The following is a 14,852-nucleotide window of genomic DNA, read 5'->3' on the forward strand; positions in this document are numbered from 1 at the left end:
AGTAATAAGACCCAGCACACTTTAATTTTTCTTTTCTTATCACGATTTGAATTCCCATAAGAGATATTTTGAGATCAAGTTGCTTTTAAGACCAAGTGTTTTGAAAGTTGCCTGGCTTTTTATTTTTACTGTAACTGACCTGATTCCTTCAGTCATGCTAGAAAACAAATGTGCATTTGTAAGGCACCCACTCAAGTTGTTCTTTTGAACTGGAAGAGTCACATGTTTTTCTCAGTTGCTTTCAAAACTGTGGTTTAAGATTTCAAAGTTTGTGTAATTTGAAAATTAACCATTTATATAAGTCAAAGTATAATTAGGTGAAAATAGTAGCAAAGTTAAAAGGCATGAAAAAGTTGCCAATTTTGGGCTGTTTCTCTCTAAATGAAACATTGTGAAAAGGAGGCACTAATTGTGATAGCTTCTCCATTACTATACTGTAAACTTTTTAAAGGCATTCAAAGGTTTATAGTAAGTATAAATTAAATACAAAATGTGAAAACCCATGAGCCCCAAGAAATGGTGAAATAAAATAATTACCAAGTTTCAGGTTAGTGATATGAACTTCCTGCAAAACACTTATGACCACTTGATATGTTATCATCATATGTTATTTCGTTATGGAATTTTGTGGGAAAGAGATCAGGATGTGAACAAATTTGGGGCAGGTTACTGTCATATTGGTACATTTTCATAAACTTTTTAGTGTAGCTAACCAATGAAGGAATTACTGAGGAGTCTGAGATGCCTTCCATAAGATGTCAAGAATTCTGGGAAAGTGTATCTATTTTCAGACCTCAAGGACTAAATAGAACTTAATTTAACTATTGGCAACTCTGTGTGCCTCTGGTAAAGAGAGCACAGGAAAGCACACTAAACATGAGCTCCCTGTGCTCTGCCTCATTTCCTACAGGATGGCTCCAGAAGTCGCAGCTGTTGAGAGGAAAGGAGGCTACAATCAGCTGTGTGACCTCTGGGCAGTGGGCATCACTGCCATCGAGCTGGCCGAGCTCCAGCCGCCCATGTTTGACCTGCACCCAATGAGGTGAGTGTGCCCACACTGGGCCCAGTGCAAACTGTGCTCATTTACTGCGTCAGGAGTTTACTTTAGCCCTGTTGGGACTAGATAGGCGTGTATTGCTATTTTTAGAATGTGAAATGTTACAGTGTGCAATGTGTTTTTCCCCTCCAGGGCATTATTTCTAATGACAAAAAGCAATTTCCAGCCTCCCAAACTAAAAGATAAGTTGAAGTGGTAAGCATCTTTTTGTATTGACTTTTCTAGCAAGATGAGCAAAAAGTGAATTAAAATACAGAAGCTTAATTTTCAACCTTTTTCAGGTCAAATAGCTTCCATCATTTTGTGAAGATGGCACTTACCAAAAATCCAAAAAAAAGACCCAATGCAGAAAAGCTGCTACAGGTATTATTTTTACCCTGAAACGTTCATTTTGTTACAAGATAAGATGTTTAATCAAATTTCTAAAGTGTTTTGTGTGTTTTATAGCATCCTTTTGTCACCCAGCCTCTGACAAGGTCTTTGGCGATAGAGTTGCTGGATAAAGTGAGTAACCCAGATCATTCCACGTACCATGACTTTGATGACGACGACCCAGAGGTATGAACTGCTTCACTAACTAGTACACAGAATACTGTGTGTGTGTGTGCGTGTGCGCGCGTGTGTGTGTATGAGTGTGTGTGCGTGTGCACATGGGGGTGTGTGCGTGTGCGTAAATCAGTGTTTGAACTTTTTGATCTAGTTTAAACTATTGTTTGGGGTAGGTAACTAATCCTTTGTCCTGGGAAGTCACTTGCAAGATTTTTCTTACTGGCAACTTGATGACACTTGTGGAAGATGGAAAAGGCAAAATCATTTAATCCACATGAAATTACTATGGTAACTTCACAGTAGTCATTTAGGTTGCTAAGTCATCAAATGAAAACACCTAGATGATGCTAGAACATCATCTCTAGTCTTCTTGTAAGAACCCTGGTATTGATTTTTCATTCAGAAATTTAGACCCACCAAGATTGGAAAGATGCTTTCTTCAGGTTTGCCAAATACAAATAGCCAAATCACTATGAGTGTAACATTTATATTACTCCTGACTGTCTCATGCTTTATGTATTTTATTTTATTCATGTATAATAATATAAATGTATATGTTGAAATTAAAAAAAAAAAAGAAAGAAAGAAAGAAAAAGGAAAAAAAGAATCGTGGTACCAGGCTTCGTAACATACTGGGGGTTGGTTAAGTTGTTAACAACTAAATCTGTATTCTCCACTGAGGAAATCAAAACAAGCCAGTGTGCGTTAGAGTATAAACTTACGCTGGCGTGACAGGAACACTGGTATTCGTGCAAACCATATCTATTAGTGTATTCACCTCTCAGCATAATATAGCCAGGTGCCTGAGTTCAGCTCAGTATACATGGCACAGCCAGATTCTGTTACTGCCGTCAATTTGATTGTGAGGTGCTCAAAATGATGCAAAGTTCAAAGGTGACCTGAAAGAATGATGCTCCTCACCATAATCAGGTAGATGGTCAGGTTGTACTAGGGAGAACCCTTAGTCAGTTCAGCATTGTTCTCACTCACTTTATTAAAACACTGATAAATAGACCCTCTCTTTTTGTAAGTTCTGAAAAGGAGTTAGACGTATGTAAGTTAAGTGTGAAGCATATTTGACCCCAATACTAGGTGAAAAGTGTTTGCTATTTTGTGTAATTTTAGGAACTTGGCTTTAAAAGCTTGATTGGTACACAGGCAGTCCTACATCTGCGGGTACAGAGACTCTAAAAGTGACCTCTAGGCCAGGTATGGGTGTGCACACTTGTAATCCCAGCACTTGACAGGCTGAACCAGGAAGATTGTAAGTTCGAGGTCTGCCTTGGGTTTGTAATGAGAGCCTAGAGCGGAAATCCTGCGAGGCAGTCTCAGTAATCAATGAAAATAATTAGGGTTTTCCATGAGGTTTTAATTTTTGTCAAAACATTAAAAACTCTTATCAATTTTATTTATGTGTGTGTGTGTGTGTGTGTGTGTGTGTGTGTGTGTGTGTGTGTGAATAATATTATATAGTATAATAGAAAGTAAGGCTAATGTTTCTGTATCTCATTTTAGTGCTGAAAAATAATATAGACCACCCTGTGGCCTGCTGGTCAGTATCTACCTAGTACTCCACACTGTGTCCTGTGACTTGATGACACGGAACAAGGATGCTGTTAGGCCATAGTCCTTTGTAGTCCCAATCGTGATGGGAGCCAGTTGTCTACCTAGCAGTTAGTGAGCTGAAAAGCCACGTTACGCAGTTACAACAGGCGTGTGTAGTGGCTGAGATCTGAGCCACATTGGAAGAAACGGTGTCATTAAAAGCATAGTGACTGAAATTCATGCACATCAGTGCTCCAAGGAAGGACCATGGCCTATTGCAGGGTAGCAAGTGCTGTGCTGTTGTCTGGACTCAGCCTCCATGTAACTCAGCATGTCCTCTTTGAACTGTGTCCAAGAAAGACAAACAGTACAGTAAATGTAACACTGTGTAGAAGTAGGATGCTAAAGGCTCCATGCAGCAGCAAAGGAGATGGGTGACATTTCACTTCATGGAACAGCTTAGGGTGTTCTTTTTTATTGAGACAAAGTCTCCATGTGTATTCCAGGCTGGCCTTGATCTCACCCTGTACCCAGGCAAGCCTTGAGCTTGCATTCCTTTTGCTTTGGCCTCCTCAGCAACTGGTATGACAAGCCTGAGCCACCAGGCCTGGCTCGGATCCTAGTTTGTTTGCCTTATTGAGTCTAATAAGAACTTGTGTTGGAAGGGCTGGAGAGGTGGCTCAGAGGTTAAGAGCACTGCTTGCTCTCCCAAAGGTCCTGAGTTCAATTCCCAGCAACCACATGGTGGGTCACAACCATCTATAAGATCTGATGCCCTCTTCTGGTGTACATGCAGACAAAGTACTGTGTACATAATAAATAAATAAATCATTAAAAAAAAAAAAAAAAAAGAACTTGTGTTGATGAAATGAATTTTTTTCTAAGAGCTGCCTCCAACAGTAAGAGCCTCAAACAGAGCTTTTCCTATGCAGGAAGCTTGTTAGGCATTGTTATTACATGAGATGGATGCTATATTCTCTTCAAGTATGGGCTGCAGCCACTGAGGGTTCCAAACATGGTTTCATGACTCCCTGAGCTGGTAAGAACCTCCATGAATCAACAGTAACCAGATGAGCTTATCCCTACTATGCCCTTTCAGGGACAGTCACTTAAGATAGCTGTTTTTATATGTATAATTTATTTTTACTTTATGTACATTGTTGTTTTGCCTGCACATGTGAGGGAGTTAGATCCCCTAGAATAGGAGTTACAAGCAGTTGTGGGTGCTGGGAAGTGAACCAGGGTCCTCTGGGAGAGCAGCTAGTGCTCTTAATCACTGAGCCATCTCTCCAGGACTGCTTAGGATAAGTCTTATAAAAGGAAAGAAAAGAAAGGACTACTTCTTCGAGATAAATGAATAAAAGGAAGAAATTGTGTGTATTGAAGAAAAAATTGTAATGAGTCCTTTTAGCATCGCTTTGTTGCGTTTCTCCCTTTCTCACATAGTGGGAAAGGCTGCAGATGTTCATCAGTGACAGTTTCCCCTCTGCCACTCATAAAGCTGGTTGCGGCCTTTGAACAGCTACTGCATTATGGAAGTATTCAGTTTTGAATGTTAATTTATATTTGGCCCAGTGAACATTATGGGGGAGCTACTATGGATGAATACATTCCCTAATCCTTAACAGTTCTGTTTGAGGAGTAAAAAATAAGAACAGCTACTTACTGTTAGAGAAATCAGAGACACTTCCTGCTAGGGAACTCAGACAGTTCCTGTGAGAGAATTCACGGAAGGTGCTGCAGAGAAACTGACATTGTTGGGCACAGTATGGCCTGGGGCAGATGCAGATAGGACTAAAGATTAAAACCATCAAGACCATTTTAAGTTTTATTGATATTTTTTAGTTGTGTGTGTGTGTGTGTGTGTGTGTGTGTGTGTGTGCGCATGTCTGTGTAGAAGTGTGCGTGTGGGTGCAGACGCCTATAGAGCCCAGAGGTGTCAGGTCTCCGAGGAGCTGGAGTTACATGTGGTTGTTAACCGCTTGATATGGGTGCTGGGGATGGAACTTAGGTCCTCTGGAAGAGCATATGTGCTTTTAACTACTGAGCCATCTTACCAGCCCAACTGAGACGTTTTAAAAATGAGACTCAGCTCTCATATTCAAATGTTGGAGTCCAGTGTTTATTCTGTATCCTTGAATAATATCCATGCATGATGACTGCAATCAAGGCAAGTTTATATATGAGTGAAAAGACACAAGTGAGCCAGCAGATAGTTCTGTGGGTAAGAGCACTTGCCGCTCACACCTGACAGCCTGAGTTCCATCCTTAGAACCCACCTTGGAAAGAGAGATCTGACTCCCAAAAGTTGTCTTCTATCCTCTACATGCACCCATGGTACATGAGCTCCCAAATACACATCATACACCTGCACACGTTGCTATTGTTTGTTGTTGTTGTTACTATTATTATTATTATTAAAGAGTTAAAAAACACATAACTGTAAATGTTTATTACTCTTCCATTTGCCGAGTTCCTATGACCAAGTATTTGAATAATGAATTTCTTTACATTAAATAGCAGCATGTAGTACATGATATAAGTATATTTAGAATAAACTTTTAAAGGAAGTTTAAAAGATTAATTAAGTTATTTATTTATTTTTGGATATTTACTATGATTGCTCATGTTCTAGTTTGTCATTGTTATGATAAAATAGTGACCAAAACCAAATTGGGAGGAAAGAGTTTATTTGGCTTTTAGTCACATTCGTGGTTGATCACTGAGGGAAACCAAGGCAGGACCTCAAGCAGAGCAGGAACCTGGAGGCAGAAGCTGAAACAGGCACCATGGAGAAACGCCATGTACTGTCTTACTCTTCATGGCTTTCTTAGACTACTTTCTTGATTCACCCACAAACACTTGCACAGAGGTGGCACCACCCACAATGGGCTGGATTCACCCAGGAACACCTGCACAGAGGTGGCACCACCCACAATGGGCGGGGTACTCCCATATTGATTTTTTTTTTTAATTCCCCACAGACATGACTACTGACCAGTATGATGGAATCATTAATCCTAGCTTGTGTCAGTTGACCAAAAACTAGCCAGCACAGCTAGTTACCTTTCTTTTTAAAAAGAAAGGAAGGAAGGAGAAATAAAGATTATGCTTTTCATATTTTGCAGAATTCCTAGAAAAAAGGGAGACCATTGCTGGGGTGGGTACAGCATGTTTCTGTGGTAAGGGATATGTGCCTGGTTATGTTTTAAAAGATGAGTCCCTAGCCAGGTGTGGTAGCACACAACTTTAACCCCAACCCTCAGGGAAGCAGAGGTAGGTGCATCACTGTGAGTTCAAGGCCAGCCTGGTCTTTAAAGCAAGTCCAGGACATCCAGGGATACACAAAACAAAACAATAAAAGGATGAGTACCTGAAAGTAAGCTTAATGACATTGAAGCATCAAAATTCACTTACTAAATCATTGGCCTAAGGTGAGTTGGCGTACACTCTCCCTAGAACTACAGGCAGCAGTGGATTTGACTTTGTGCCACAGATGTGGCCTGTCAGTTCCAGACTTTTCTAATGAGCAGAAGCAGGAGGCATGGGTAATCCAGGAAGAGGTGATGGTCCAGCGGAACCAGACTGCAATGGGAATTGACCACAAGCCATAGTTTGCTAATCCTTCACCTAGAAAGAGAGCTTGGGACCAATACTCCTCACTTTGTAGCAGGTCTTGTCAGACAGAGTTGCTGTGAGCAGCTGCACTGTGAGGACAGGAAGTTTAACAGTGTCCTCTTCCTTTTAGTTCCCAGTAGCACCCTTTGATCCTAGTCATGAAACCAGAAATGTCCCCATAATGTCATATATCTCTTTATGTACAAAATTTCCCCCTGGTCACAAAACATTAGCTGGCCAAGCATGGTGACACTTGTCTATAATCCCAGCATTAACAAGATCACATGTTCAAAGCCAGTGTTTGCTATATGATGAAATCCTATATGTATACATAAATAAATTGGCTTATGTTAACTAGCTAGTGCTTATCATATTGTCTGTATCTTTCCTTCATATAGGATACATTTCACATTTTTATTTAGTTCATATTTTAAAGGGCCTGTATTTGCATTCATGTTATCTAATAATATAATAGAACCTATCAATAATAATAACTTGGACCAACGTGAAATGATTTATAAAGAATAAGATTTGACTTTTTTTTATAACAGGTTTTTGTTTTATTTATTTATTATGTATACAGTGTTCTGTCTGCATGTATACCTGCAGGCCAGAAGAGGGCATCAGGTCACATAGATGGTTGTGAGCCACCACATGGTTGCTGGGAATTGAACTCATGACCTCTGGAAGAACAGTCAGTGCTCTTAACCTCTGAGCCATCTCTCCAGCCCCCTTTACATATTTTTCAAGAGGTAATTTTTTTTTTTAATGTCAGCCAAGCATGGTTGTGCAGAGCTATAACCTCTACACACTTGGGAGATAGAGACAAGAAGATTAAGAATTCAAAGCTAGCCTCAGCTACGTAGAAACTTTGAGCTACATTTAATCTTACATTAAAAAGAAACACTTGGGCATGGTGATGCACATCTGTAATGGCAGCACTTGATGGAGTGAGAGGGACACTGTGATACACAGGGGTACTGTGAATTCAAAGGACGGGGTTGCTGAGTGGTTAAGAGTAAGAGCTCTTGCCTGAGGACCTGAGTTAAGTCTAGGGAACACACATGTTGGAAAAAAGGGCTCCCTCAAGTTGTTCTTTGGCCTCCACACAAAACAGAAATGGTTCATTTTATTTACAATACTCAATACATCTAATGAGTTACCTATTTTCATTCCCTAGGTCTTTTAGAAAGTACGGAAAATAACATATCTTAATGCATGGAAAGTTTTGTTCAAAAAGAAAGTTGAAAGTTACTCATCATTGTTTGTTCCTTAGATGCCATTAGGATGGTTCTTACTTCATTGATGCTTTTGTAAATTATTGTTTCCTCCTGTACTTAGCAGCTTATCTCAGCACATATCTATGGCTACCGCACATTACATTTCCTGAGAACAATTCATGTTTGAAAGCTCAAGCCTACATTTTTTTTTCTTTAGAATGTATCTCTGTGGCCTTTGTCCCTCTAGAGACCTCCTTTTTACCCAGATTCTGAACTCTGTTCTGCCTGTTCAATTTTTTTTTTTTTTTTTTTTTTGGCCACATTAGACTGTGCCCTGTGTGGTCTCATCTGCTTTAACCTCAGGGTCACCTCAGGGTCAGTGTCATGGCAGCCCTTTCTCCCTGTCATCTTTCTCTGTGTGTTATTGTCACAGAGGCTCTTATACAGCGTCTTAGCCGGCACCTGTGAGTGGAAGACTCCATCCTATCTTTGGTCCACCTCTGTTCTCCATGCTGAGAGTAGTATGGCCTCTGGACCATCTTTCATTGTCTAATCAAGTAACCTTTGGGGGTTTGATTCCCAATATGCTGGAGATTTCATTCCCGAGAGGTTCCTTAAACCGTAAGTTTCGGCCATTCCTTTGATACCCGACAGCCCTCACACTGAGGTGTACCAAGTAAGCTTCCCAAAAGCAGCTTCTGTGAACAGCTCCTTTTGAAGTTACACCAGTCTCATTGGCTTATCTTCTACTAGCAGAAATGATAATGGCGTGTCTAAACAGCAGAGAAACTGAGATGCAATGAAGAACCTGCTCTTAATGAATGTAGGGGTGGAGGTCTGAGAAACAAATGCTGGAGTTGACAGAATCATAATTATGCAGTTTTGAACAGTCTTGCTTCAGTCAGCCCAGTTGCTATGTGGCAAAGGAAGGAAAGGAAAAAAAAAGGAAAGAAAGCAGCATGCCTTTATCGCCTGCCATCTACAAATGAATGTATTTAATGTCATTTCAAAAATCTGCTTTAAAAGCCCCCTGAGGGCTGGCTAGATGCCCAGGTGGATGAAGGTATTTGCTACCCAGCCTGACACCCGAGGCCCATCACTGGGCCCTACATGAAGAAAGAAGAGAATCAACTCTCCAAGCTTGCCCCCTGACCCCCACACTCATGCATGCATACACATAAATAACTAAAATAACATCTTATATGAATAAAAGCTGCCTGAGCTCTATTATTATGAAATTCTGCTTACAGATTTCCATAAGGCTTTCTTTCCTTTCGCTTTAAAATGTTTTTATTTTTCTTCTCATTCTTTCGTTTGGAGGCAGTCTCATTATACCACCCAGGGGTCAAACCTGGGGTCAAACCCTCTGGCTCAGCCCCGCAGGCCAGAGTAGCTGGGACCGGCGTGCCCCGCTGCTTCTGGCTTTGCTGCCTGGCTGTATATAACTGTCTCATTCACGTGGATCTGTGCGTGTCTGATGTTTTGCTACACATAAACAGATACATGATTTAATTCTGTATTTAATTTCACCCAGTCACAGAAGTGTGTTCTACCAGAATAAAAACAATTTGCCTTAAGTAAACAACTGAAAATATTCTTATTTTTACATTCACAGTTTGAACTGGTACTGTGATTACCTTTTAAAAATATGAAATTTTGCCTTAATTCTCATTTTTGTAAAATGAAGCATTTCATTTATCCTTGAATAATTTTGTGGATAAAACTATGATTTGATTATCAAGTGTTACATATCAATAATTTTGATTTTTTTTTTAAAGCCTCTTGTTGATGTGCCACATAGAATACCTTCAACGAGTAGAAATGTGAGAGAAGAAAAAACACGTTCAGAGATAAACTGTGAGTACAGGCTCTCTGCCCTCCATAATCAGTGAACAAAAATGAGCTTTTAAGCTGTAGTTTAATTAGATTTTTTTCTTTAAGGTATTTGTTTTCTTTGTAAGCACTGTTACATATAAAGTTTAGTGAGGGCTATACAAACTTCATTTGGTTTATTCCTCTGGAACTTTTGGTAACAAGGAAGGGAGAGTATATGTTACGTTAAGAAGGAAAAGTAAACATCGGAACAAGGGAAGATAGGCATTGGCAAGGGAACGCACCTTAGCTGTAGTTCCTCTAAGTCCCTAGAGAGCCTGCTAAGTGCAGCCTGTGGTTCCAAGGGGGCAGTGGAGTGAGGGCCTTCTGACAAAGTCTATGTGCACCTGTGCTGAAGAGCCACACTGTGTGTCAACTGAAGACAGAAGCCTGCAAACCAACTGTGAATTAGCTAAGTCTTAAAAGTAGCTTCTCAGGCGTCACTCATTTAGAGCCTGCTTGAGGGCTGGTCTTACTTAGGTCAGCCAGGAGCCCAGCCGTTAGCTTTTGATCACTTTTCGCTAGTTTGCATCAATGACCTTCAACTTCCGTGTGTGTGTGTGTGTGTGTGTGTGTGTGTGTGTGTGTGTGTATGTGTGTGTGTGTGTGTGTACACACACTGCAGGAACCTAGACACCTATAGCCTGACTTTTCTGAAGCTCTTGTGTGTATTCCCTATGGGTAGGGACAGATAATAAGCATCATATTTTTCATATGTTTAGGGAACAACAGGATTTTAAAACTCCACTTTTGATAGTTTATGGGTTTGCTATTTGAAGTTTTCAAGTCTTATTCATTGTTTTAATGAATATCTCAGGTTTATATTACTTAGGGTTTCTTTGTTATAATAAAACACCATAACAAAAACAATTGGAGAGGAAAAGGTTTATTTCATCTTAGCGCTTGTAGGCAGTCATCTAGGGAAGGCACATGACAAGAGCTCAAGGTAGGGCAGGAGCTGATGCAGTGGTGGCCGTGGAGGAACACTGCTTACTGGCTTGCTCCTCATGCTTTACTCAGCCTGCTTTCCTGTAGCAGCCAGGACCACCCACAGTCAAGAAAATCTCCACAGGACAGTCTGGTAGGACAAGGGTTTTTTTCTTTCCTTTTTTCTTTCTTTCTTCTTCTTCTTTTTTTTTTTTTTTTTTTTTTTTTTTTTTTTTTTTTTGTTTTTTTTTGTTTTTTTTGTTTTTGTTTTTGTTGTTGTTGTTGTTGTTTTTTTTTTTTGGGTTTGGGGGGTTTTTTGTTTGTTTTTTTGTTTTGTTTTAGTTTTGGTTTTGATTTTTTTCATTTTGTTTTGTTTTTTGAGACAGGATTTCTCTGTGTAGCCTTGGCTGTCCTGTCCTGGACTCACTTTGTAGACCAGGCTGGCCTCGAACTCTTTTTTCCTTTTTGATTTTCCCAGACAAGATCTTCCTGTTAGCCCAGGATGGCCTTAAGCCCTCTATGTAAGCCATGAAGGAATTGATTTTCCTGCCTTAGTCACCTCAGAAATCGTTACACTTGTAACTAATTTTATCTCAGTGGTCTTCAGTGCTTTACTTAGACTATAAAAGCAGAAACTCAAAGGTAAAGATAGTAAAGCATAGTGTGCGTTGGAGCATCAAAGAATACATGTTAATAAGTACAGTTCGGTTGATTATAAAACACACATTGTCTCACAAGGATCTTGAAGGTCAGAAGTCTAGAACAGCATTTGTCCTAGTCACTGTTCTTATATTGCTGTGAAGAGACACCACGACCACAGTAAATCTTAGAAAAGAAAGTATACTTACTTACTGTCTTAGTCACTGTTCTATTGCTATGAAGAGACATCATGACCAAGGCAACTTTTACAAAAGAGCATTTAACTGGGCCTGGCTTGCAGTTTCAGAGGATCAGCCATCATCCTCATGGCAGGAAGCATTGGTGGCATGCATGGCACTAGAGCACTAGCTGAGAGCTGTCTGCTGATCCTCAGGCTGCAGGAAGGTTGACAAATGGGTCTGGCATGGGCTTTTGAAAGCTCAAAGCCTATCCCCAGTGACGCACTTCCTCCAGGAAAACCACACCCCCCTAACCCTTCTCAAGTAGTGCCACTCCCTGGTAACTAAGCATTTAAATATATGACCTTATGGGTGGCCTTTGTATTCAAATCACATTTACAGTTTCAGAGGGTCAGTCATTATGGTCACTGTGGGGAGCATAGTGGCACACATGGTGCTGGAGCAGAACCTGAGATCTAAGTCCTGAGTCTGGGCCTAGCATGGACTTTGGAAACCTGAAAGCCCCCTCCCAGTGACACACTTCCTCCAGCACCTACTAGTCTTTCTAATCCTTTTAAACAGTTCCACTCACCCTTGCCTAGGAATTCATTGTAGGAGCCTATGGGGGCCATTCTTATTCAAACCACCACGGTCCACTGCCTGGTCCCCAAAGGCTTGTAGTCATATGAGAATGCAAAAATGAATTACATTCAACTTCAAAGGTTCCTGTAGGCTGTCACAGTCTCAACGCTGTTTAAAAGCCCAAAGCCTTTTTCTGAGATGTTTGGGAATCTCTTTAACTGTAAACCTCTGTAAATCAAAATCACGAAGCAGATCGCATACTTCCAACTTAAAATGGCACAGAATGTACATCACCATTTCAAGTGGAGAGAAAGGGAGCACAGTGAGGAAATACCGGACCAAAGCAAGACCAAAGCCCAGCTGGGCAAACTGGAAACTGCGTTTCCATGTCGGATGCCAGAGCACTCTTCAGATCTGCAGCTCCTTTCAGCCTTGTTGACTGCAGCACACTTCTCTCTCTTGGGTTGGTTCCATGCCCAGGCTGCAGCCTTTCTTGTCAGGCACCCTAAGATTCTGGCATCTCTAACCTCTTGGGATCTCAGACACAATCTAGGCGTCATCTTCACAGCTTCGCAAAAAGCCCCTCTGGGCCTCCATGCATGGACACCCCCTACACAAACCTGGCCTCAAGAGCTTTCTGCAGCCACATCTGGAGATTTCAAAACTCGTTTTTTTTAATCCTTGACTCTAAAGCTAGAACCATGTGGCTGAAGCTACTCCCTCCAACAAGGACACACCTACTCCAACAAAGGCACACCTACTCCAACAAGGGCACACCTTCAACAAGGGCACACCTACTCCAACAAAGGCACACCTACTCCAACAAAGGCACACCTACTCCAACAAAGGCACACCTACTCCAACAAAGGCACACCTACTCCAACAAGGGCACACCTTCAACAAGGGCACACCTACTCCAACAAAGGCACACCTACTCCAACAAAGGCACACCTCCAACAAAGGCACACCTACTCCAACAAAGGCACACCTACTCCAACAAGGGCACACCTACTCCAACAAGGGCACACCTAATCCTTGTAATCCTTTCAGTTTCACTCCTGGTGACTAAGCACTGGGGGACCAGTCTTCTTCAAACCACCACAGCATGGCAGAGTGTTTCTGACTCAGGGCCTCTGTTGGCATAGCTGTAGTAATGTTACCCAGAACTGTGGTCATGGAAGGCTTGGCTCTGCTACATTGTTGCTTCCATACTCCCTTACATGACTTAGCTAAGGGCCCCTCACTGTAGGGCAGCTCACAAAGGAGTTTCCTCCAAGCCAGATGATCCAATGGAAAGACAGAACTTTTACCATGAAGGTCAGCCATAGTTCTGCCATGTTTGCTTTGTCATTCCCACCAACTCTGATCTAGTGTAGGAGAAGAATACACAGCTTCTTCAGTGCTAGGATGCAGGCATCACTGGGACCATCTTGCATGTGACTCACATACCCAATGCCACCAACTTACGTCTCCTGTCCAGATACCAAGTTCAAAGATCTCTTATGCTGCACCACAGCACATGCCATTTTGCTCGCTAGTGCTTTTTTGCTGTTGTTGTTTTGTTTTTGACTGTAGAAATGCCTAAGGATTTCCACAATGCAATGCAAAGGATATAACTCACTGTAGAACAATTGCCTATTATGATCAAGGCCCTGTTTCAACCCCCAGCACTGAATACATGAATTAATTAATTAAAATATCACGTCACTTAATATTTACAGGAAGTTCCTGTGTTCAAGGCTATCCTGGACCTAAAATAGTGAGACCCTGTCCCCCAAAAAATCTAACAAACAAACAAACCAAGGCAGGAAATATCCCATATCCTGACATAAATTCTTCTTCTTCTCAGTTGGCCAGGTGAAATTTGATCCTCCCTTACGGAAGGAGACTGAGCCACATCATGAACTTGTAAGTACCTGGTCTTGGAATGTTAGCCTTTGAACATAAATCTTGAATTTGCCTTTGTAATACGTTGACACTGGCTAGCTAGTACTTAGTATTTCCAAAAGTATTTGGATGAAAAAAAATGGCAATTTTAAATACTGAATAAATAAATCTGTGTTGCTGAAATTAACTATTTTCAAAATTATTTGAAGAGATACGTTTTAGCATTCTCTGATTAAGTGGTTTAAATGCTGGCCTTTTACTTTACTTTATTTTATTTTATTCATGTTTGGTTTTGAGGGGCTTTTTTCTGTGTGTCCGCTAGGAAAAGTACCATGGTCTCTAAACGTCACAGCAGTGGCTGGGGTGTGTAGAGTACAAACGCCCACAGCAGGGGTGGAGAGCAGATCATCTGCACCTGAAGGGCTCATGAGGCTTCTGTGGTGGTTCATATGTGCCGCTGTCCAAATGCAGTCCTGGAGGCAGCATGCACTGCAAATATTTGAGATGCTCATAATTTATAGAGAATAAAAAGGTCTAAAAGATAATTTTAATGAAATTGCTTTGCCAAGGCTGCAGATTATTAGCACAGTGGATTTTACTTTCCCAGTTAATAAATGAGAAGAAAATACTGGTTAATAAGCACTGAAGGCTGATGCACTGTAGCTTTCTCATGAAGTCTAAGCACATTTTCACCACTTGACTGGCACAAAGGAAGGTATCAGCCCTCCTATTATGAGTCTGCTGTACTAGCCTGAAGGAAGAAAATGTTAAAAGCTT

General features: G+C 41.0%; 1 protein-coding gene across 2 annotated transcripts in view; it reads left to right on the forward strand.

Moving 5' to 3' along the window:
- Map4k3 (mitogen-activated protein kinase kinase kinase kinase 3) overlaps positions 1–14,852 on the forward strand; it is a 153,525-nt gene that overhangs the window by 92,097 nt on the left and 46,576 nt on the right. For both annotated transcript variants that reach the window (XM_051163766.1, XM_051163854.1), the window contains exons 9-14: positions 911–1,042; positions 1,190–1,252; positions 1,339–1,420; positions 1,505–1,615; positions 9,768–9,846; positions 14,038–14,096. In XM_051163766.1, coding sequence (XP_051019723.1) covers positions 911–1,042; positions 1,190–1,252; positions 1,339–1,420; positions 1,505–1,615; positions 9,768–9,846; positions 14,038–14,096 — 526 coding nt within the window. The remainder of the gene's footprint in view (positions 1–910; positions 1,043–1,189; positions 1,253–1,338; positions 1,421–1,504; positions 1,616–9,767; positions 9,847–14,037; positions 14,097–14,852) is intronic.

Source organism: Acomys russatus, chromosome 1, assembly GCF_903995435.1.
Source record: "Acomys russatus chromosome 1, mAcoRus1.1, whole genome shotgun sequence".
Taxonomy (NCBI): domain Eukaryota; kingdom Metazoa; phylum Chordata; class Mammalia; order Rodentia; family Muridae; genus Acomys; species Acomys russatus.